Below are 25,567 nucleotides of genomic sequence, written 5' to 3'. Positions count from 1 at the left end.
GTCTCAGAGTACAACAAGAGTAGGCCCCTAAGTATACCCTCCGATAAGGCCCATCCTCTCAGCTTCGCCCATAATAGCTTGCGATCAACACTGTCGAATGCCGCCTGCAGGTCTATAAAACAAAGGTTAAGTTCCTGTTAAGCGCGCTGGCATTTTTCTGCTATCATGGTTATTGACAATATGTTCGACGTAGTTCCGATTCCGGCTCTAAATCCAGTTTGGTTAATTGGAATCATTGCTTTATCTTCTGCCCAATTTACCAGGTCTTTTAGAAGGAGAGAAGCGAAATATTTAGCTTCTATGTCCATCAGGAAGTGTTTTTCGACTATGCCAGCTTTGACGGTACGAGCCGCAAATTGTCTGGCTTTATTGGGCCATTAATATAGGCACATATGGTTGGATTTGGCACCATTCTTGGACAAGCTTCCACCAGATGACAAGGAGGAAGCTAAGAGAATTCTTCTTGAGGGCGAGCGGACCGCCTCTGAAGTGATAGACTGTTCTATGGATCTGGCGTCTACTGGTTTCCGGCAGCTAGTGGGATCGGCCGTCTTGAGGCATCAAGGCTGGCTTAAAGCCACTTCATTCAGATTCTTGACCTACCTTATAATTGAGAAGAATTGTTTGGCAGCCACGTTGACAAAGCTTTACAAACCATCAAGAAAGACACAGACTCGGCCAAGTCTTTAGGTACTCTACAGTACAGAAAGAAGCCTTTTTGTGGCTCCTGAGGAAGAGGTTAATAATCACACAGACCAGGATCCAACAACCTCACTATTCAACATATTCTTCCGCCGCTCAACAATACAGGCCCCAGTTTACTAACCACCAGCCGCCTACGGCGGCCTACAACAAAACTTCTTTTAGAGAAAAATCAGGACGCCAGGGTAAGGAGACTGGTCATCGCCAATGACCTCTCCCAGCTGTCGGCCTCTATCCCACCTATTCCATACCCAGTGGGCAACAAATTATCCCGTTATCTTCAGCAGTTGCAGGAAATAACATTGGACCAATGGGTCTTAAACCTAATCCAATTCGGCCACTCCATGGAATTTACAGAGATCCCTCCACCAACTCCTCCTCTGCCTCGCTTCCAAAAGCACCTACATCTCTTAAGGATGGAAGTTAGCAACATGTTGCAGAAAGGAGCAATAGAACAAATTCACCTCAATCAAAGAGGAAGGGGTTTCTACTCCCTTTTCTTTTGGATCTGAAAGAAGCTAAAGAAGTGGAGACCGATCTTGGACTTGCTGAACCTAAACAAATTCTTCAAAAAACAATCGTTCAGAATGATCTCTATTCAAGATGTGTTATACCTCCTCAACGGCAACGATTACATGGCGTCTCTGGATCTGCAGGATGCATATTTTCATATACCCATACACAGAAAACACAAGAAGTTTCTGAGATTCACGGTGGCCGACAGTTACTACCAATTTCGTGTCCTACCTTTCGGGCTAAAATCTGCTCCCCGCAATTTCACGAAGTGGCTAGTGCCAGTCGCAGCATATCTAAGACAAAAACACCATCAAGCTTTTCCCTACCTAGAGGACTGGCTTCTCAAGGCCCCCACTTACGAAGCAGCAAAAACATCCACCAAAGCCTGTCTGCAACTTTTCAAGAATTTAGGCCTCACTTTAAATGTAGAAAAATCGATCCTGCAACCATCCAGTCGGCTGGTGTTTTTAGGTGCTCTCCTGGACACCACGGAAAACAAGGCGTATCCTACTCTGGAGAGGCAAAAAAGGCTTATGTCTTTGGCAAAAAGGGTACAAAAAAGAAAGTCTCTTACCGTACGCCTATTCAAATCTCTCCTAGGAATGATGTCTTCTTGTATCCCTCTCATATCTCACTGTCGCCTCCACATGCGTCCTCTTCAGGAGGCTTTAAACGAACAATGGGTGCAGATAGATGGCTCATTCGACGACCTGATCCGCATCACTCCTCCCATGATAGCGGCCTTGGACTGGTGGACGCAACCTCACCAATTATCACAGGGTCTGCCGTTCCTGTCGCAGGCTGTCCCTCGCGATATTACAACTGATGCATCTCTAGAGGGCTGGGGAGCTTTTCATCAAGACTTGCAGGTGAGCGGAAGATGGCCGCCTTCCCACCGAGATCTTCATATCAATCTCCTCGAGCTAAGGGCAGTTTTTCTGGCGCTTCAAGTGATCCTGCCAAAGATACAAAACACATCAATGCTTGTCAGGACAGACAACACTACGACAATGCACTACATCAACAAACAAGGAGGAACGAGATTTCTGATAGATACATCTGCCAGTGGATTCCTCACCTTGTGATTCCTCACCTTGTGAATATCCCCTTGCGTCAGCAACATTCGGAAATTCTTTTCGTAGCCTCGGGCCGACGTGGACTTGGACGTCATAGAGACACGGCATCGCACGCGACTCCGCTGACATCACCGACGCCTATAATAGGCCCACGCCAGCGTGATGACATCAGTTCCCTTTTTTCCGCGTCGTCGACGCTAACGGTTTTGGGAATCTCAGTAGCCATTTGTTACTTTGTTGCCTTTTTGTTGCCACTTTCTGCTTCTTTGTTTCTTGTCTCTTTGACGATGTCGACAAAGAAGACCGGCTTCAAGCCCTGCAGGGAGTGCGGGGAAATGATGTCCATAACTGACCCACACGAGGACTGCATTTGGTGTTTGAGCTCTGATCACGATGTGGATGGATGTTCATCTTGTCGGAAGATGAACCCGAAGGCCCTGAGGGAAAGAGAGACCAAACTCCTGGTAGCGAAGCTGAAGGCTGGGAAAGGAAAATCTTCGCGGTCTTGTTCTCGAAGGGCGAGGTCGAGGTCAAGATCCAGGTCTCAAGAGGAGTCGTCTTCGAGATCCGCTTCAGACCATGCTTCGAAGTCGAGGAGGAAGCATAAGAAGAAGAGGCATGAGTCCCGACGTCGTTCCGGTAAGGAGTCGGGCTCGAGGTCGAGGTCACCGAGGAAGGTTCGTTCTAAGGTGGTTACGCTGGATGTCTCGGATCATGAAGGTGAGGCCTCGCCTTCGGAGTCGCGGGTACAGTCGCCGACTCCGGCTTCGAATCCGTCTCCGGCGCCGTCCCCGGCCCGAGATGAGGAAGAGGTTCAGGTGGATGTGTGTCGAAGAGTCGAATCCGAACCCTCCACAAGACCAGCCTGAGGGTTTCCAGCCACCCTTTCCAGTCCCAGGCCAGGACCCATCGGCGTTTTTGAATGCTATTTATGGCATCTTTTCAAGGGCGTGGTACCCCTCTGGCGCACCTTTGAGTCCCATGGGTCCTCTGGCCTTCAATTTAGGAGTCCCTCACTCCTATCCTCCTGCTCCATTCATGCCCTATATGCCGGCTCCGACGCCGCCATGGCAATATCCGGCTCCGCCGAGGTCGTCGACGCCGGTTCCGGCGTCGCCTGCTCCAGTTCGACCTCAAGGGCATCCCTCTGAGCCATCGGATTCGATACCGGCGTCGATCCCGGCTCCGTCGGAGCCGTTGGTGGATCCAGCTGCGAAGCGTGTAAAGGAGAGGTCCAGAAGGGAAGCACAACGCCTTTTGGAAGAGCAAAGGTATATAGAGTTACATCCTGATATGGAGGAAGGTTACCTGGAGGAGGACTGTTTTGAGGATCTGGCTGACGCTGGTAGCCTGGATTTCTCTCCAGAGTGGGAGTTGCCTTCAGGCTCAGATACACCTTCTAAGGACGTCCAGCCTTATCATGTAGTGATGAGGAAGGCGGCAGAACTTCTGCAATTGACATTGCCAACAGTGGAGTTTAAGTCCAATCTTCTTACAGAAGTTTTGCATTCGCCTAGCTCTGTGGTAGAACCATTGCTTCAGTTTAATGATGCCTTGACGGAACCCATTTTGGAGGTGTGGAAAAAACCACTGTCAGCTCCTGCAGAATCCAAGAGTGTGGCAAGAAGGTACAGGGTTGCACCTGAAGACCCTGCTTTTTTGACGTCGCATCTATCACCAGAGAGTCTAGTCATACAAGCAGCCTGTTCCAAGAAGAATGTTAGTGCCTTTCCTCAGGTCCCCGGGGATAAAGAGGCAAAGAAACAGGATCAGGTGGCTAAAAAGTCCTTCTCCTCTGCAAGTATGGCGTTGAAGTCAACTAATGCCACTTGCCTAATGGGGAGGTATGTGCATGCCATTAAGGATACTATGCGTACTTTAGCTCCTAAGATTCCTGATGCCAACAGGAAGGATTTTGAGGAGGTATTATCAGATGCACAGGCTGCGGCACGCCAGGTGATACAGAGTGGTCTGGACACTGCGGACTCGGTGGCACGTATCATGGGCACTGCGGTTGCCACTAGAAGATCAGCTTGGCTGAAAACCTCAGACTTTTCGGCAGATGTTCAGGCTACTTTGCTGGATCTGCCGTTTGATGGATCTGGCCTCTTTGGCAAGAAGGCTGATACAGCCTTGGAGAGATTTAGGGCGACTGCTAAATCTTTAGGTCTCCAGATCAGGGGTTCTTCGGCCAGGAGATTCAGAGGTTTTGGACGCTCTTCCTTTCGGAATTACCGACAAGGTCAGCAGCAGCAACAACAACAGCAGCAGCAAAATTCCATGTACTGATCTTACAGGGGAAAGCAAAGAGTGCGTCCTCATGGACGTCAGGCCTCTTCCTCCTCCACCTCCTCCAACCCTCCAGCCTCAGAAAAGCAGCCCTATATCCGCCATTCAGCATCATGTGGGTCCGGTGGGGGGTCGGCTTACCCATTTTCTACGGGATTGGGAATCGGTTACATCAGATCTTTGGGGTCTCAATCTCGTGGAAAATGGGTATGCCCTTCCCTTTCGGGAATTCCCTCCCTATTACCCTCCTTGCCAAGGTTTTTGCACGGAGGAACACCTGTTACTCCTGCAGGAGGAGGTTCAGACTCTATTAAGAAAGGGTGCGATAGAGGTGGTCCCAGAGCAGGAAAGGGGTCTGGGATGCTACTCCCGGTATTTCCTGATTCCCAAGAAGGATGGCAGACTTCGTCCAATCCTGGATCTCAGGATCTTGAATCTCTATTTAAAACAAGAGAAATTCAAGATGCTCACCCTTGCTCAGGTTCTTCAAGCGCTGCTGGAAGAAGACTGGATGGTGTCGCTCGACTTGCAGGATGCGTACTTTCACATCCCAATCCTGAAGTCGCACAGGAAGTATCTCCGTTTTACGGTGGGATCGCAACACTATCAGTTTGCGGTCCTTCCTTTTGGAATTACTACTGCGCCTCGAGTCTTTACCAAGGTGATGGCGGTGGTGGCAGCACATCTCAGAAGGTCGGGGATTCCGGTATCCCCCTATTTGGACGACTGGCTGATCAAAGCAGAGTCGTCGGAGAGAGTGCTCCAACATCTGCAAGAGACAACCCAGTTGTTGTACAGGTTGGGTTTTTCGATAAATGTACCCAAGTCTCACCTGTTGCCCTCCCAGCGTATCCTGTTCATAGGTGCTGTACTGGACACAACTGTATGTCGTGCATTCCCTCCTCCTCAAAGGATTAGCAACATACAGGAAATGATTCCTTTATTTTACAATGGAGCGGTCGTTCCAGTCCTGAAGGTCCTTCGCCTGCTCGGTCTGATGGCTTCCTGCATTCTGTTGGTCAACCATGCACGCTGGCACATGAGGGCACTCCAGTGGTGCCTCCGCAGGCAGTGGTATCAACACAACGGAGATCTCAGGGAGTCAGTGAGGATCTCCAGAGAAACTGCAGCGGATATGTCTTGGTGGGGCGTGGAAGGCAACCTGTCTCAGGGGAAGCCTTTTCAACTGCCTCCTCCGGTGGCCACAGTGATAACGGATGCATCCACTCTAGGGTGGGGTGCTCATCTGGGGGACCTGGAGGTCAAGGGTCTTGGGTCTCCTGAGGAAAGGTTGCTTCATATCAACCTTCTGGAATTGCGGGTGATACGTTTGGTGCTCAAGGCCTTCCTCCCTTCCCTTCGCGGTCGGTCGGTTCAAGTCCTGACGGACAACACGACCGCGATGTGGTATATCAACAAGCAGGGAGGAGTGGGGTCACAGTGTCTCTGCAGAGAGGTTCTGCGCCTCTGGTCCTGGGTTCGGGACCATCAGATTTGTCTGATGGCAAATCATTTGGCCGGAGTTCTGAACGTGCGTGCAGACAGCCTCAGTCGGCAGTTCTCAGCCAACCACGAGTGGAGGCTTACCCGGAGGTGGTTCGTCACATCTTTCAGACGTGGGGGACTCCTCAGGTGGACCTGTTTGCCACTCGCGAGAATGCTCACTTCTGCAGTCTCCAGTATCCGATGCAAGGAGCCTTGGGGGATGCGTTTCAGTTGTGTTGAGGAAGTCAACTCCTTTACGCATTTCCTCCCATACCCTTGATTGCTCGGGTTCTGAGGAAGATTCCCAAGACCAGGCCCAAGTCATATTGGTCGCCCCGGATTGGCCAAGAAGGGTGTGGTACTCGGATCTTCTCCACCTCTCCTCTCACCCGCCGCTCCGTCTCCCTCACAGGGCAGACCTCCTCTCTCAGATGGAGGGGCAGGTTCTACACCCCCACCTCCAGACATTACACCTTCATGCCTGGAGATTGAACGGGGCAACCTGAACTCCTTTTCTCTCCCACACGATGTGGTGGATGTCATTCTTTCAGCTAGACGTGACTCCACTAAGTCCATCTATTCGTATAGGTGGTCTAGATTTGTCATCTGGTGTGGAGAGAAGTCTGTAGACCCTTTGAAAGCCCATTTATCTGATATTCTCCAGTTTGCTCTCTCTTTGGCGCAGCAAGGGCTTGCCGTTGCCACAGTCAAGGGTTATCTCTCGGCTTTGTCGGAGTTTATATGTTTGCCGGACCAGCCTTCTCTTTTCAAATCTCCTGTAGTTTTAAGGTTTTTGAAAGGCCTCACTAATAAATTCCCTCCTACTCCCTTTATTGTGCCTCAATGGGACTTAAATCTTATCTTAACATACTTGATGGGTGCTCCCTTTGAGCCCTTACACAAGTGTCCTGTGAGGCTTTTGACTTTTAAGACAGTCTTCCTGGTTGCAATTACCTCGGCAAGGAGGGTAAGTGAGCTTCAAGCTCTTAGTTCCAAGCCCCCTTTCTTGACCATTCATGCTGATCGAATGGTTCTTAGGACCAGGGCTGCTTTTCTCCCTAAGGTGGTGACTCCCTTTCACCTAGGACAATCCATTACCCTCCCTACCTTTTATCCTCCCCCTCACCCTTCCAAAGAGGAGGAGAGGTTACACCGTCTGGACCCTAGGAGGGCGGTGTGTTTTTACCTGGACAGAACTAAAGACTGTCGTGTGGATGACCAGCTCTTCATTGGGTTTGCTGGCTGCAAGAAAGGAAGAGCGGTTCATAAAAGAACTCTTTCAAGGTGGATCATCCTCTGTATAAAGATCTGCTACTCTTTGGCCGGTAAGGAACCTCCAGAGGGTATAAGGGCTCATTCTACAAGAGCTAAGTCGTCAACCTCGGCTTTGTCTAGAGGTGTTCCTGTAGAGGATATTTGTAGGGCCGCAACTTGGTCCTCCCTCCACACTTTTGCGAAGCATTACTGCTTGGACTCTGAGGTGAGGAGGGACGGCCACTTTGCGCGCTCTGTCCTCCAGGATTTTCTGGTTTAGGAGAGTGGACGCCCTCCTCCGGGAGTGGGGACTGCTGTGGGAATCTATTCACAAGGTTAGGAATCCACTGGCAGATGTATCTATCAGAAGAACAAGTTACTTACCTTCGGTAACGCTTTTTCTGGTAGATAGAGTATCTGCCTGTGGATTCCTCACTGACCAACCCGCCTCCCCGTTGTCCACTCTTCTATACCAGAATAACTGTATTGTATTTGTTTTATGGTCAAAGAAAATTGGTTATTTCAAATGTTTTCTTGCATTGACTTCACACTGTGTGTGTTACTTTGTCTATCGTGTACTGTGTATGATATGTATATTTCTACTGTCATTGGTCCGTCCGTGTGCCTCGAAGGCACGGAAAAAAGGGCGGAACTGATGTCATCACGCCGGCGCGGGCCTATTATAGGCGTCGGTGACGTCATCGGAGTAGCGTGCGATGCCGTGTCTCTATGACGTCCAAGTCCATGTCGGCGCGAGGCTACGAAAAGAAGTTCTGAATGTTGCTGACGCAAGGGGATATTCACAAGGTGAGGAATCACAAGGTGAGGAATCCACAGGCAGATACTGTATCTACCAGAAAAAGCGTTACCGAAGGTAAGTAACTTGTTCTTCTCCTGCTCTCTCAGGAAGTCCAACTCATCTGGCGCTGGGCAATTCATCACAAAGTGCATATATCAGCGGTGTACGTCCCAGGAAAACAGAACGTCATAGCTGATTCATTGAGCAGACTAAAACCACTTGCCACAAGTGGGAATTGGACCAGCACGCTCTCGACAAAATGTTCTCCCAATGGGGTAAGCCGAACATAGATCTGTTCTTATCTCCAGGGAACGCAAAATGCCGGTACTTCTCAAGTTGGCGTCATCATCAGGGGTCATGGGGCAATGCCTTTTCAATAGCTTGGTCCCGAATATTTGCTATTTCTTTCCCCATTCCTCTCCTTCCGCGAGTACCAAAGAAGTTAAAAACGGAACCCTGCAAGATCATTCTGATAGCTCCAGCCTTGGTTCACAGAACGTCACCTACTTTCAGTCAAAGCTCCGCTCCATCTCAGACCATTCCCGTCCCTTTCAAAGATGAACCAGGGACAAGTATGCCATCCGAACCCCAGTTCTCTGAAATTGTCAGCCTGGCTCCTGAGTTCCGAGAATTTCAACACTTAAAGATCCCACAGGAGTGTAGACAGGTGCTGGCTAAAGCAAGAGCTGACAGCACTAACAGGACATAGGGCCCGATGTAGGTCGGTCGGTAACGGCCGAAAATCGGTATTTTCGGCCGTTACCGACCGGTATTCAGTAAATGGTATGTTGGGCCACATATTTCACAGAATCGGTAAATTTACCGATCGGTAAATTTACCGATTCTGTGAAATACCGAATCGGTATTTATACCTATTCGGTAATTTTGTTATGTAGGTGGGACTCTTCTGAGTCCCACAACCCTTACCGAATCTGTATTTTACCATCAAATATATTTGATGGTAAAATACCGATTCCGGTGTGCATGCACATGTGTGCATGCACACCTGTGCCATATGACAGGCAGACCTGCCCTTAGGGCAGGTATGCCTGCCACATGGCCCCCGATTCTTTTTTGGGGGTGCTAGAGGGTGTCAAAGTGACACCCCCTGCACCCTTGTCAAAATCTGTATTTACCGATTCGGTAAATACCGACCGGTAATGCCCCATTCATTCCTATGGGCTTCAAAGCCCATAGGAATGAATGGGGCTTTACCGGTCGGTATTTACCGAATCGGTAAATACAGATATTTACCGATTCGGTAAAAGGAACATCTGGATGTTCCTACATATCCACCCCTTAGATTTACCGATTTTTAATTACCGAATCGGTAAAATTCGGTAATTAAAAATCGGTAAATCTATTTTACCTACATCGGGGCCTTACTCGCTTAAATGGAAAAGGTTCTGCATGTGGTGTGCATCGTCTAAAGTCAATCCTATCCACTCACCTCTAGAGGAAGTTTTACCGTATCTACTTCTCCTGGCTCGATGCGGTTTGGCTCACACGTCAATTAAAGTACATTTAACTGCCATTTCCAGTTTCCGCAGAACAGCTAATGTTCCATCTCTATGGTCCTGCAAGCTAATCAAACAGTTTCTCAAAGATTTGACAACTAAAATTTGTTTAAAAATAAATACAATTCTCAAAGGTCTCTTTAGGATGTTCCCTCCAGTAAGGGCACCTCCTCCTGCAGGCAACTGAATACAGTGCTCAGTCAACTGATGAAACATCCGTTCAAACCTATTCACAAGACGGACTTGAAGTTCCTAACTTGGAAAGTGGCTCTTCTCCTAGCTCTCACTTCAGTGAGAAGGGTTGGGGAACTTCAGGCTTTTACTACTCAAGAACATTTCTTGCAATTCAAACAAGACAAAGATATATTACGAACAAACCCTAAGTTCGTCCCTAAGGTTCCCTCATATTTTCACCTCATTAATGAGCCAATTGTTCTGAAATCATTGTTTCCGAACCCACAGGCTATGGTGGAGCGTGTTCGGCACTCTCTAGATGTTAAAAGGTGCCTACAATTTTACTTGAACAGGACAAGGCTATTTCGCAAATCAAATCAGCTTCTCATTGCATACAGTGCACTTAGAAGCGGTTTCCCTATCACTAAACAGAGCATTTCAAGATGGATATCAAGTGCCATTGACTTCTGTCACCAACAAGTGGGTCATCCTCTGATGTCAGGAGTTCGTGCCCACTCTACAAGAGTGATATTCACGTCTACAGTGCTGTTCGCAGGGGTATCCCTGCCTGACATTAGTAGAGGAGCAACTTGGAGGACGCCATACACATTCACCGAGCACTATTGCTTGGACGCTGAGACTAAGCGAGATGCGGCAGTGGGGCAGGCGGTTCTAAGACATCTTTCTCAATAAGGTGAGCCTTTCTTTTCTTTAGTTCCTTCCCACCATCCTTTACTGTCTCACATTTTCAATATTTTATATTATAGATGGATACTTTGAATAATTCTGCTTATGTATTTATATGACTATATTACTGTATGCGGGCGATTCTATCTTGTGTGCTTTTCTGCAGTTGTTATATGACATGAAAATGTGTTACTGACTGCTCGCCACTCTGATTCAAGCATGTGGATCTATGACAGTTCCAATACTGGAGTAAGAAACAAGTTACTTACCTGTAACTATAGTTCTCCAGTATTGGAATCTTTCATAGATTCACATGCGACCTGCCCGCCTCCCCAGGAGAAGGCTCACTTACTTATCTCAGTTTTTTCTACTTGAGCACACTTGAGCTTGCAAAATCGGAGGGACTGGAGCTTTTCTGATTAAGGTTCTACAGGGTGATATCTTCTGATTGGCTAGTTCTAAGTTTGGTCCTTTTTTAATAAAGGACAGAGATATGTTACAACAGATTTTTAGGCCTAGGCCCTTATGTTCTATGTTTAATATGACATTTCTTTTAATAATAATGGGGACTCCCATCTCGACGATGGGGAATGATTCAAGCATGTGAATCTATGAAAGATTCCAATACTGGAGAACTATAGTTACAGGTAAGTAGCTTGTTTTATCTGTCCCCCTGGAAGACAGATTGAAGTAATTACCACTGATCTGCCCCCCTCTTGTGGCAGAAAGTCCACTAGGTTTATTTTTTTAAATATAGGGGTGGGACCACTACCATGCCCCCTCCCCCCCCCCAAGGAAATAGGGTAGCAGTCTGTCTTTCCCCCATGAGGGGCAAATGTGAGTAATTCCCCTGAAAGCCCAATAGACGCCTGAGAAAGTTTTTTATTTATTTATTTATTTATTAAAGGGGTGTTGGCTGTCCACCATGGGCATGGCTTTCCCCACCTCAGTTGAATGGGACAACAGTGTTTCTGCCTGCACTTGGGTAGCAGATTGGGGTAATTACCACCAATCTGCCCCAATGGGGCTGAAAGCCCATTAGAAGCCAGGGATTTTCTTTTTTAATATGGAGATGGGAACTGCCCAGCATGGGCATGGCCTTGCCCCCACCCCAAGTAAATAGGGCAACAGCTTATCTGTCCCCCAGGGGGCAGGTGGAGAAATATAGGGGTGGGGGCTGCAGGCCATAGGCATGGCTATGCCCCCACCCCAAGTAAATGGGATAACAGTCTTTCGACCCCCCCGCTCCTGAGGGGGGGGGCAGATGAGGGTAATTTTCCCCAGTCTGCTCTCCCGGGGGGCAGAAAGCTCACTAGACTCCAGGGATTTATTTTAATACAAATACACGGGTAGGGGTTGCCTACCACGGACATGGCTATGCCCCCACCCTTAATAAATGAGGCAGCAGTCTCCTTCCATCCCCCACGGGGCAGATGAGGGTAAATTCCCACTAGATGCCGGGTATGTTTTTTTTTATTTAGGAGTGGGAGCTGCCCAGCATGGGTATGGCCATGCCACCCCACTCCACCCCTAAGGAAATGGCAACACCTTCTTCCCCTGCGCGGGGCAAATGGGGCAACTACGCCTCCCCCCCAAGGGAGGGCAGAAAGCCCACTAGACGCCAGGGAAAGTTTTTTTTTTTTAATACGGTTGTTGGCTGTCGACAACGGGCATAGCTTTCACCACACCAGTTAATCGGGGCAACAGTGTTTTTGCCCCCCGCCGGCATCAAATTGGTGTAATTGCCATCAATCTGCCCCCCTGAGGACATAAAGCCCATTAGACGACAGGGATTCATTTTTTAATATAGGGTTGGGATCTGCCCAGCATGGGCATGGCCTTGCCTCTACACCAAGTAGATGGGGCAACAGTCCTTTTGCCCCCCAGGGGGACAGATGGAGTTAATAACCCCCGATCTGCCACCCAGGAAGGGCAGAAAGCAACCTAGACGCCAGGGAAAGTCTACAAACAAATTATAGGGGTGGGGGCTGCCTAGCATGTGCATGGCTATGCCCCACCCCAACCAAGTGGGTTAACAGTCTATCTACCTCCCTGGTGGGTTGATGGGGATAATTGCCCCCACCTGCTCTCCCAGGGGGCAGAAAGCCCACTAGACTCCAGGGATTTTTCTTAATACAAATACAGGGATGGGGGCTGCCCAGCATGGGCATAGCTGTGCCCTCACCAGAGTACATGGGGCAACATTCTTCCTATCCCCCCCTTTCAGGGCGGCAGATAGGGGTAAATGCTCCAATGTGCCCCGGGAGTTGGGGGGGGGGGGTAGAAAGCCTACTAGATGCCAGGATTTTCTTTTTTTAATTTAGGAGTGGGAGCTACCCAGCATGGGCATGGTTATGCTCCCACCCTAACTAAATAGGGCAACGGTCTTTCTGCCCCCCTGAGATGGCAGAGTGCCCACTAGACACCAGCAAGTTTTATTTTCTTTCTTAAATTAAAGGGGTGTTGGCTGTCCACCATGGGCATGGCTTTCCTTAACCCAATTAAATGGGGCAAGAGTGTTTCTGCCTCCCTGGGTGGCAGATCGGGATAATTATCACTGATTTCCCACTGGGGGGAAGGGAACCCACTAGATGCCTGGGAATCATTATTTTTAATATATGTTTCGGAGCTGCCCAGCATGGACATTGCCATGCCTTCATCCCAAGTATATAGGGCAACAGTCTTTATGCACCCCCGGGGGGAAAAGCTCACTAGACCGCCAGTGAATGGTTTTTGTTTTTAAATATAGGGGTGGAGGCTGCCCAGCATGGACATGGTCATGCCCCTACCCCAAGTAAATGGGGCAAAAGTCTGTCTGCCACACCAGGGGCAGATGGGCTTAATTACTCCAAACCTGCCTCCTGAGGTGCAGAAAGCCCACTGTAAGGCAGAAATATATATTTGTAATAAAATAATGGGGTGTGTCTTGCCCATCCTCACATCAGGTCCCAACCTCAACCCTTAAACCTCAACTGTCTTTCTGCTCCAAAGCACACCGTCCCAATGGCAAGCAAGAGGACTGTTGATTCTTTTGGGTGCTGTTTTTACATATGAGCCAGGAGAGTGGGCTAACTCCCAACGTCGCCCCACTTTCAATGGTGAATGGCTAAACTTTAGGGCTTGGGTAGGCTGCCACCTAAAAAGTCCTACCAGAACCAGACAGTTCTGAAAACTAGACATCCAGGGGACTCCGATGTGGTGTGCTTCGCATGCTTCCCGCACCTTTTTCTTACCCACAATGCCCTGAATTCCACACACTTTTACAAAAAAAACTAATATTTACTCGCATTTTTGTGAGGAAAACTTCTGAAATCTGCGGGGAGTGACATATTTCCTACCATACAGCGTTCCCTCAAATCTGATAAAAACGATACCTCACTTGTGTGGTTGGGCCAAGAGACCTTGACATAAAAGACCCTAAGGTGCTACTTGGAGAGATCAGCAATAAAGGCATCTTCAGGATTTGGGGACATGCTATGCTGCCACCCATGCAAACCTAGACATTTTTGAAAAGTAGACAACCAGGGGTTTCCAGGGTGGGGCGCCTTGCATGAATCACACAAGCTTTTCTTACCCATAATGCCCTGCAAACCTCTAAATAATGCATTTTCCTTTCATTTCTGTGATGGAAACTTCCAGAATCCGGAGGAATCCCCCAAATCCCTACCACCCTGCATTGCCCCACTTATGTTATGTTATGTTATGTTATTTTTATTTATACAGCGCAACAGCTGCCCCAGCAAAGGGGCGTCCTGGCGCTGTGAGAAAGTAGACACAACACAACAACGGTATGGCGCAAAGAACAGCCTAAATTTAGACAAACAAAAAGGTTTTGATAGCGCGTCTAAACTGGAGAAGATCATCAATTGCCCGGATCTCCGAAGGAAGAAGGTTCCACCACTTCGCTGCTAGTACTCGAAAGGAGCGGCCACCAATTCTACTCATCCTGAAGCGTGGGACCACTGCCAAGTTCTGGCCCAGGGATCTCAAAGTTCGCAAAGAGACATAGGGAATTAAAAGATTCGCCAGAATTTGGGGTGACATACCTTTGAGGATTTTAAATGCCAGGCAGAGAACCTTGAATGTAATCCTCTGAGTTACAGGGAGCCAATGAAGCGAGTGCATCGTCTTGGAGACCGAGCACCGTCTAGGCAAACCTACCACTATTCTGGCCGCAGCGTTTTGAACTCGCTGCAGCCGTTTGAGTTCAGCCTGATTTATCCCGGCCAAGAGCGAACTGGCGTAGTCCAGCCGAGACAGTACTGATGCCTGAACCACCAGCTGTCTGGTGGGGGCATAAAAAAATCTCAATATAGGCCTCAGTCCTCTAATAACGCCATAGCAAGAGGCCGCCACCCTCTTGGTGTGGCAAATAAAACTAAGTGTTGGATCAAGCCAGACCCCAAGATTTTTTATCTCCGATACCGGAGAGGGGGTCACACCCAGTTCAGAAGGCCACCAATCGTCACCGCACAGCCCCACTTGCTTGCCTACCACCATGACCTCTGTCTTCTTGGTGTTCAACTGAAGACAATTAGAGTTCATCCAATTGGCCACTGCCCGTAAGCCGTCCCGGAACCTGAGGGCCTCCACATCAGAGTCCCCACTCAACGTGACCGCCAGCTGCGTGTCATCAGCATATCAGACCATCGTCAGGCCCCATTGCCTGACGACCGCAGCCAGCGGTCTCACGTAAAGATTAAAAAGAGTGGGACTCAGCGAAGACCCCTGTGGGACCCCCAGAGACAACGGGTACGGTTTAGACTTGCCAGGTGGAATCGCAACCTGGAACGATCTATCCGTAAGGAAAGATCGAAACCAGCATAGGGCAGAGCCCTTGACTCCTACTTCCTCAAGTCGCTGAAGTAAGATCCTGTGCGATACAGTGTCGAACGCGGCACTCAGATCTAACAATAGTAGTGCCGCTGTCCGACCTGCATCAAGCACAGATCGCAGGTGTTCGACCATGGAAAGTAGGGCCGTCTCCGTGCTGTGGCCCACACGGAACCCATTCTGAGTTGGGTCTAAGATGTTGGCTCTGGTAAGATGGTCTGCCAGGATACCGTTCACATGGGCCTCAGCAACTTTTGTGGCCTAGGGAAGCAAGGAAATCGGGCGGTGGTTCTCAGGTTTGAGAGGATCGAGGGTAGCCTTCTTCAATATGGGTGTGACTATGGCCTGCTTCCACCTAGTAGGCACTACACCTGAGGATAGTGACAGGTTGATTAGGGACAACACCGGATTGCTACATAACGGCAGCATAGTCCTAAGCTGAGCCGGTTTAGGCGGATCTGCAGGAGAACCCGACTTAATTTTTAAACTCAAGCGGTCAAAAGCCTCCCTTGTCAAGGAAGGCAGGGTATCAAGACACTCACTATCTCCCAAGACACAACTGTCTCGCACTACATTAGACGAGGCCATAGGGAAGGTACGATATATAGCTTGCACCTTCTCGAGAAAAATAGAGGCCAGACCCTCACAGTGGGAGTCTGAACATATTTCTACAGCCGTTGTCCTCTTGGCCACTAGGTCCTTTAAAACCTTGAATATAAGTTTCGAGGGGTTAGGGCTATTCTGAAACTCTTGAGCGTAATAAGCTGCACGAGCTCTGCATACCGCCCTGTGGTAGATCTTAGTTTTAGCAAAGTAGCAGGCCTTAAGCTCAGGATCAAACGATTTTCTCCAAAGCCTTTCAGCCTGCCTACAGGCTCTTTTAAGGGACGCTAAGGTATCGTCATACCAAGGGCTATGCTCTTTAGAGCCCTGTTTAGACCATACCAAAGGGATCAAGAAGTCAAGAGCGCGAGAAATCCACACGCAGAAAGCGTCATACCCATCATCAACATTAATGACCGGGCCAAGGGGCACTTTCTCCAAAAAACGATAGAAGTCTTCCAGTTTTAATTTATTCCAATGGCGTTTAAGAATAGTTCTGTCCTTAGATATAAAAGGAGAATCGGACATAGGGACAACCATCTTCACCAGCATATGATCGGTCCAAATCATCTGAATGGGACAAAGTGCTCTTATACCCTCTAAGTTGGTAAAGAACGGGTCAAGTATGTGGCCATCTCGATGGGTAGGAGAGGTCACCAGCTGGGAAAGCTGCAAGGCCTCTAAATCGGTAGAAAAACTCCTGATAGCGGGCAAAGATAAACAGTCCAAATGGATATTGAGGTCACCAAGGACATTAAAATTCGCACATCCTAGTGCCTCCGTACTAATTAAATCCGGGAGAGCAGCCCTGAAGGCAGCATCGCAGCCCGGAGGGCGGTATATTAAAAGGCCCGAAAGGGTGAAGTGATGATTAAACGAAATTTTAAACAAAGCACATTCACATCCGGGAAGTTTAAGGGTTTTCCATTCACATGGGTAAGACAACTTAACAGCCATCGCAATTCCCCCTCCTCTCGTACCCCGATTAAGCGTAAAAATAGCATAGTCAGGGGGAAAGGCGAGGTTCAGTTTGGAAGAGTCCGAGTCCTGCAGCCACGTTTCGGTCATAAAAAGCGCGTCAGGGGCCTCTGTTTTAAGAAGATCATATATCTCCTGATAATGTTTTACCAGTGACCTGACATTCAAGTTCCAAATGTCAAGATCCCGCTTCCGTGGCATGTGTTTCTGCCCAGATGGTAAACTCAAGGAACGAATGCGTGACGGGGTATCCAATGCCCAATCACCACAGGTGCCGCGATAAGGGCCACATGTCGGGGCCACTGGGGGGAGATCACAAACAGTGCACAATCCATGAATGGCCAACAGTTCTTCCCTTTGATACCTAATTTTAGGTGACGGCATGGTGGTAGAAAGGGGCATGAAGTCCCGCCACGGCCCGCGCTGCCTTAGCGCTGACGGGCGCAGACGGGCAGGACTCTGGCGTGACTCAGGCTCAGCGAGGGCGCGCCCGCTGCGCGATACCGCTGCGCGTTGAAGGGAGCTTTAAATAGGCGTCCCTCCACTCAGCTGGAGCGCTAGAACGCTCGTCAGTGACAACCCCAGAAAGTGAACACCACTCCAAGATGGCGCCCAAAGATAGTCCCACCCCAGGAACCGGACCCGCCTGAACAGCGGTGAGGAGCCGATTAGAGTGCAGGTAAGGGGGGATAGAATGAGTCCCGTTAAAACCAGGGGAAAATGCAACAAAAAATAACTCAGATAAATACCAGGATAATTAAAAGTAATAGCGCGGCACAATGAGGCGCAAAGCGCGATGCAGCGCGCGTGTACCTTCTCAGGGAAGTCCCCAGGGCAGGTCGCCTTAAATAGGCGTCCCTCCACTCAGCTGGAGCGCTAGAACGCTCGTCAGTGACAACCCCGGAAAGTGAACACCACTCCAAGATGGCGCCCAAAGATAGTCCCACCCCAGGAACCGGACCCGCCTGAACAGCGGTGAGGAGCCGATTAGAGTGCAGGTAAGGGGGGATAGAATGAGTCCCGTTAAAACCAGGGGAAAATGCAACAAAAAATAACTCAGATAAATACCAGGATAATTAAAAGTAATAGCGCAGCACAATGAGGTGCAAAGCGCGATGCAGCGCGCGTGTACCTTCTCAGGGAAGTCCCCAGGGCAGGTCGCCTTAAATAGGCGTCCCTCCACTCAGCTGGAGCGATAAAACGCTCGTCAGTGACAACCCCGGAAAGTGAACACCACTCCAAGATGGCGCCCAAAGATAGTCCCACCCCAGGAGCCGGACCCGCCTGAACAGCGGTGAGGAGCCGATTAGAGTGCAGGTAAGGGGGGATAGAATGAGTCCCGTTAAAACCAGGGGAAAATGCAACAAAAAATAACTCAGATAAATACCAGGATAATTAAAAGTAATAGCGCGGCACAATGAGGCGCAAAGCGCGATGCAGCGCGCGTGTACCTTCTCAGGGAAGTCCCCAGGGCAGGTTGCCTTAAATAGGCGTCCCTCCACTCAGCTGGAGCGCTAGAACGCTCGTCAGTGACAACCCCGGAAAGTGAACACCACTCCAAGATGGCGCCCAAAGATAGTCCCACCCCAGGAACCGGACCCGCCTGAACAGCGGTGAGGAGCCCATTAGAGTGCAGGTAAGGGGGATAGAATGAGTCCCGTTAAAACCAGGGGAAAATGCAACAAAAAATAACTCAGATAAATACCAGGATAATTAAAAGTAATAGCGCGGCACAATGAGGCGCAAAGCGCGATGCAGCGCGTGTGTACCTTCTCAGGGAAGTCCCAAGGGCAGGTCGCCTTAAATAGGCGTCCCTCCACTCAGCTGGAGCGCTAGAACGCTCGTCAGTGACAACCCTGGAAAGTGAACACCACTCCAAGATGGCGCCCAAACATAGTCCCACCCCAGGAACCGGACCCGCCTGAACAGCGGTGAGGAGCCGATTAGAGTGCAGGTAAGGGGGGATAGAATGAGTCCCATTAAAACCAGGGGAAAATGCAACAAAAAATAACTCAGATAAATACCAGGATAATTAAAAGTAATAGCGCGGCACAATGAGGCGCAAAGCGCGATGCAGCGCGCGTGTACCTTCTCAGGGAAGTCCCCAGGGCAGGTCGCCTTAAATAGGCGTCCCTCCACTCAGCTGGAGCGCTAGAACGCTCGTCAGTGACAACCCCGGAAAGTGAACACCACTCCAAGATGGCGCCCAAAGATAGTCCCACCCCAGGAACCGGACCCGCCTGAACAGCGGTGAGGAGCCGATTAGAGTGCAGGTAAGGGGGGATAGAATGAGTCCCGTTAAAACCAGGGGAAAATGCAACAAAAAATAACTCAGATAAATACCAGGATAATTAAAAGTAATAGCGCGGCACAATGAGGCGCAAAGCGCGATGCAGCGCGTGTGTACCTTCTCAGGGAAGTCCCAAGGGCAGGTCGCCTTAAATAGGCGTCCCTCCACTCAGCTGGAGCGCTAGAACGCTCGTCAGTGACAACCCCGGAAAGTGAACACCACTCCAGATGGCGCCCAAAGATAGTCCCACCCCAGGAACCGGACCCGCCTGAACAGCGGTGAGGAGCCGATTAGAGTGCAGGTAAGGGGGGATAGAATGAGTCCCGTTAAAACCAGGGGAAAATGCAACAAAAAATAATTCAGATAAATACCAGGATAATTAAAAGTAGTAGCGCGGCACAATGAGGCGCAAAGCACGATGCAGCGCGTGTGTACCTTCTCAGGGAAGTCCCCAGGGCAGGTCGCCTTAAATAGGTGTCCCTCCACTCAGCTGGAGCGCTAGAACGCTCGTCAGTGACAACCCCGGAAAGTGAACACCACTCCAGATGGCGCCCAAAGATAGTCCCACCCCAGGAACCGGACCCGCCTGAACAGCGGTGAGAAGCCGATTAGAGTGCAGGTAAGGGGGGATAGAATGAGTCCCGTTAAAACCAGGGGAAAATGCAACAAAAAATAACTCAGATAAATACCAGGATAATTAAAAGTAATAGCGCGGCACAATGAGGCGCAAAGCGCGATGCAGCGCGCGTGTACCTTCTCAGGGAAGTCCCCAGGGCAGGTCGCCCTAAATAGGCATCCCTCCACTCAGCTGGAGCACTAGAACGCTCGTCAGTGACAACCCCGGGAAGTGAACACCACTCCAAGATGGCGCCCAAAGATAGTCCCACCCCAGGTGCCGATAATAATGCTGCACCACTTGTGTGTTTGGACAAGTGCTCGCCACAGGAACAACTCAAACCGAGGTCAATGCGAGTTCCCACAGAATGGCTCCCATTGACTTTGGATTGATCTGTTCCTTTTGCAGGCACTAGGTCCAGCCACACAAGTGGTGCAGCGTTTTTATTGGTATAATTGGTGCAATGGTGGGTGGTAGGAATTTTGTGGATTCCATCACAGATATGTAAGGATAATATGTGATTTCAGTCAAAATGTGTGGTTTGCGTGGCATTAGGGGTAAAAAAACTCCTGGGATCCAAGTAGGGCACCCCACCCTGGACTTCCCTAGTTAACTAGTTTTAAAAAAACGGGCAATTTGTTAGTTTTCCCTAGGTGCCGCCTGAGTTAGTGCCCAAAATCCACAGCTATCCACTTTGCAAAAATAGGTCGATTTTGAGTGGAAAAATGTGATGTATCCATGTTGCTTTTCGAGCCGTTTCTTGTCACGGACACTTGGCTTACCCACACAAGTGAGGTACCATATTTATCAGAAGACTTAGGGGAATGCTGGGTGAAAGGAAGTTTGTGGCTGTTCGCAGATTCCCAAACTTTCCATCACAGAATTGTGAGGAAAAGGTTTTTTGTTAGTCAAAGTTCAAGGGAGAGCCACACAAGTCACCTCTCCCTGGATTCCTCGAGGTGTCCAGTTTTAAAAAACGTGCAGGTTTCCTTGGTTTCCCTAGGTGCTGCCTGAATTAGAGGTCAAAGTCCTTAGCTCCCTACTTTGCAAACAACAGGTCAGTTTTGAGTGAAAAATTGTGATGTATCCATATTGTGTTTTGGGATATTTAGTGTTGCAGGCACTAGACCTACCCACACAAGTGAGGTACCATTTTATCAAAAGGCTTAGCAGGAATGCTGGGTGGAAGGAAGTTTGTGGCACTCTGCAAAATTCCAGAACTTTCTATCACAGAAATGTGAGGAAAATGTGTTTTTAGTCAAAGATTGAGGTTTGCAAAGGATTCTGGGTTAAACAGCCTGATGAGAGGCACACAAGTCACACCACCCTGGATTCCCCCAGATGACTAGTTTTAAAAATGTGCAGGTTTGCTAGGTTTCCCTAGGTGCCTCCTGGGCTAGTGCCCAAAATCGATAACTACCCGCTTTGCTAAAACAGGTCCATTTTGAGAGGAAAAATGTGATGTATCCATGCTGCGGTTTTGGCTATTTCATGTTGCAGTTGCTAGGCCTACCCACACAAGAGAGGTACAATATTTATCAGAAGATGTGAGAGCATAAAATAGTAGAATATTTGTGACTATCAATTTGTTTTCACTGCATTTGTGTCTTCCAAATTGGAGCCAGTGTGTACGACAGACATTTTGAAAAATAAATCTATGTTTTGCATGGGTGAGTACAAATTCAGAGATGTACAAATAACCACTGCTCTTGAACTCCATGTATTGGGCCCATTTCAGAAATACATAGGTTACCTTGATACTTGTTTTTCACTCTGCATCTTTTCACCTTATGAATTGGTCTATACTTAGTACACAATAAAAAACGTTGTACTATGCAGCTCAGTTTTTGACTCAGGGTACCTCGGGTTCTTGGATAACCTACAAACTGTATATATCCCCACAACCAAAAGAGTCCGGCGGTTAAGGGATTAACTAGGGCCTCTACCATCGTTCCCTTGTCATTTTTAGCTCTTTACATTGTTTAGGCAGACCCAACTGATGCATGTACAGTGTGTAATAAAACTGATTTGCCTGAATTCACTAGTTGTAGTTTCGAAGAGAACTCTATAGTGTAGTATAATGTTTACTAAAAAAAAAGTGGAAGAAACAAAAAAGTGGAAGTGTGCATATTTATCCTGAGTGTGCAAGGCCAATTTTTATCTAAGGACATTATCAGCTCAGTTTTCAAGGTATTAACCTGAAGCCAGTCGACATTCATCCATTTCTCAGTCTGAATCAGACATTACAGTCTTGTATTGATCCTCTCATTTGTCTGCTGATCATTGTTAAATTGAGTTAGTGGTTGTAGGTGGTTCCCGCTGTTACTCATATTTGGGGGCGGCACATTTTTCTTAACCCGTTCTGTGCTAGTGACGGAACCACTCTGTCACGAGCCACGGGCGTGCTCATGACGGAGTGATTCCGTCACGCCGCGGCCACTCCGCCCACGCGGCACTAATTCACCGCCTGCACAGGTGAATTAATGAGCGGGCGGGGCCATGACGGAACCACTCCGTCATGAGCACAGCGCGCCTGTGGCTTGTGACGGAGTGGTTCCGTCACAAGCATGGTGGCGCGGCCCGACCCCCCCTTCCCCCCAGCGCCACGGCCAAGGGGTTAACAGACTTCGACTTAGAGCAAAAGCAAGAAAAACACAAAGAGGGAAAAAGGAAGGAAGAGAAAGCCGGAAAAACTGTGACAAAGAGTAAACAAAGATTAAAAGGAACCTGAACGGTGAGATAATGAAGCAGGGAGTGTCTGGTAGTGGATGAAACAGGCAGGAGAAGAATCAAGACTACTCAGCCCTGATATTCGGCACCTGTGATATTGACTAGTGTTATCTGAGGGCTTCGTAGCAAAACGTTGGGCACCACCACTTATTCTTTTACAAATTAAGCACTGCTGCTGATATGGGTGTTTTTGGCATAAAAATGGCACTGAGCTCCAGTGAAGTGATTAGCCAGAGCGCACAGCACAGCCAGGTACATATTAAACAGGATGGACGCCAATGACAAAAGCTTAACAAGTAATCATGGATAAAGCAGTGCATACCTACCCTAATTTAAACAACTCTAGAGACATCCTAATGGTAGAATGCACACAAATATCTCAAAGCACAATGTATTTCTGACTATTACTGGACATATAGAGAGCTCACAAAGCCTACTATGGCTGTCCCTACTTTTTAAGCCGATATAATTTTCAGGTATTCAGTGTAGTCGGCACTGCATCCTTGGATGCCATGCTTTCTCCCATCACATCTTATCACAGAGTATAAATGATGGGTGGAGGCTTTTCAATTCTAGTCCCAGCACTATGGAATCTATTATTTAGGGAAGTTCAATCTCTAAAGCAGATTTGGAAACATTTGAAAATGTGGTTGTTCTACCTTGAAACTTTTCTGTATCATTTTCGTACTTTTTACACAGACTAAACATTACCAAAAGGTCAATCAGTGTCAATTGTGCTCTCTCAAACTCCAGTGGCATAACAAATACTAGAACATAAGTTTCGAAACTAGAGTGCAGTCTCTTACCTATGGTATATTGTTCAGTTGACAGGCTCGTCACTAGAAAGAGGTGGACTATTTTTTCAGTAGATCTACTTTAAAAGATGTTAAAATATTTTTTTATAACATTGATATGTTTCCAAATAAAAAAATCAGTATGTTGCCATTGTTGAAATAAAATTATTACCTCAAGTTGTTTTACCTTGATTTGTGATGGGCACAGTTATTACTTCCAACGGGTGCTGACTGCGGATTGTACCAAAGTAGTGACTTAATAATCTCTTCTCTTTAGGGATGTATCTTCTGTTGAAGTGTCGATGAGTTATCACCAAGGATTGAAGAACGAAATAGAGTCCCGAAATAAAAATATTGTTTCTTGTGTGGATATGGGGAAGACCTTAGTGCTGAACAAAAGCCCAGCGACTGATGAGGTAATCTGAGACACCAGGAATGCTATTTCTTACAGAGCACTTTAAGCTCTGAGCACAGAGACCACACTAATACATTTCATGATGTGCAAGTGCAAGCAGGTGTCCTATAATACAGTTTCCATCAGGTTTAATTACAAGCAGCTCACTATGGCTCCATGCAGTATAGGCTCTCTTGGGTGCTGTAATTTTCTTCAATGCAAGTTGTGGCCCATCTCTAGTACCATTCTCGATTATGTCTCATATAATGAAGGTCCCATACACAAGTCATCTCATGTTTGTGTTATTCAACAGATGAGACTGCTGTATCATGCCTGCTTTTCTCAGAGTGCTGTACTTGCATTTCAGATTAAGGAGAACCTTGAAAAATTGATGGCAAAGAAGAAAGAGATGATAGAGAAGTGGGACAAGCATTGGGAGTGGCTGCAGCAGAGTGAGTATTTTCTCTCCTTCTGGACGTCTGGACCTGCCAACATTAAAATATATGCAGAGTGCCAAGGAGGAATTAGGCAATCTGGGGCCTTTTTTCTCTCTTTCTTTCTCAGACCTTCTCTCTCCCTCCTTCCGACTGTCTCTGTTCAGCGGACTGTGAAAAACTTGGCAGAAGCAGAATCACTGTGAGGATTTGAGAGGTCTTCTTGACTGTCCTGAGAAGGCTGCTTCTTTTATATTTACCATAAGAGAGCTGTCATTGGCAAACCTCTCCTCTTCACATTAATGAGTGGGTCTCAATTGCAGGAAACTGTCCGCAATCAAGTAAATCTTGTATTAAGATGTTGGCTAGGCTGCATCTGCACATACACATAGACACACACACACACACATCTGAAAAAGTGATACCCAATCTGTTCTGTTGTTGTTGTAGCTATTTGAGCAGGAGCTGCAGTTGACATTTGGAAGGTGACAGCGCCTTCCAACCCACCAGTCCTGATCACTTGAACTGATTGGATTCAAGAGAGCATCTGCTCCAATTGTGAGTGTGAAGCATGTAGAGTCCAAGTTAATTGGTTTCAGGCAGGTCAAGTCACGCAATCTACTTCTATTCATTTACAAAATGGCACATCTTTTCTTGACCCCCTTTCTCAAAGGGGAGGGTTTTGTTGAACAGATGGAAGGGTACTATTTGCTGGGTTTTTACCGTTCAGTCTTTGCTGATACTTTTGAAAACAAGAGGATCCCCATCTTTCTAACTAGCACAGAAATGACACATCCTCGGCATGACTTGGTGTAAAATTACACTGAACTTTGCCTGGAAAGTAAATTAACATCGGGTTCTCTTTATTCATGTCAAAGCAGCAATAATTTATGCATTGGAGCATTATGAATAAATAATTTTTTCACAGATATACATTCCTGTATATTTTCATACCCAAATTGAAACCTTAAAAATAATTATCTAATATTATCCAGATTTTTATCTGCCACAAGGCCAGTTGCCAGCAAACAGTGCATGTGAGAGACAGATACACCAACATAAGCATTAGTAAGCGCACATTCTCCCTTTGGGGTTTCTCAGTGTTGAAATACAGCTGTTTAGTAGTAAACATTTTATCATCCTCAGAACAACAAAAAAACTGAGTGGGTCTACTGGAATTAAAACCTATGACCAAAGACAATATTTGTCCATTTAGCCACCGTTCCTGACTTAAATCACATGGTGAAGAAATAGCATTTTCTCCAGCGTTGGATCTTTCATATATTCCCATGCTTGAATTATTCCCCATCAGGCTGTGAATCCTTGGCAATCTCAAATAGCAGTAAACAGTATTTAAGTGGCCTTAGGCCTCAACAACATTGTTTGTTTAGTAGCA

At 47.9% G+C, this 25,567-nt stretch overlaps 1 protein-coding gene across 1 annotated transcript in view; it reads left to right on the top strand.

Moving 5' to 3' along the window:
- SPTBN4 (spectrin beta, non-erythrocytic 4) overlaps positions 1-25,567 on the top strand; it is a 1,415,585-nt gene that overhangs the window by 869,036 nt on the left and 520,982 nt on the right. The window contains 2 exon segments of the mRNA XM_078660647.1: positions 23,621-23,759; positions 24,105-24,189. Of these exon segments, the coding sequence (XP_078516773.1) occupies positions 23,621-23,759; positions 24,105-24,189 (224 nt within the window).

This window comes from Lissotriton helveticus, chromosome 9 (genome assembly GCF_964261635.1).
Source record: "Lissotriton helveticus chromosome 9, aLisHel1.1, whole genome shotgun sequence".
In the NCBI taxonomy this organism is placed as follows: Eukaryota; Metazoa; Chordata; class Amphibia; order Caudata; family Salamandridae; genus Lissotriton; species Lissotriton helveticus.
The sequence above is the reverse complement of the archived record's forward strand: the minus strand, read 5'-3'. Positions and strand labels throughout refer to the sequence as shown.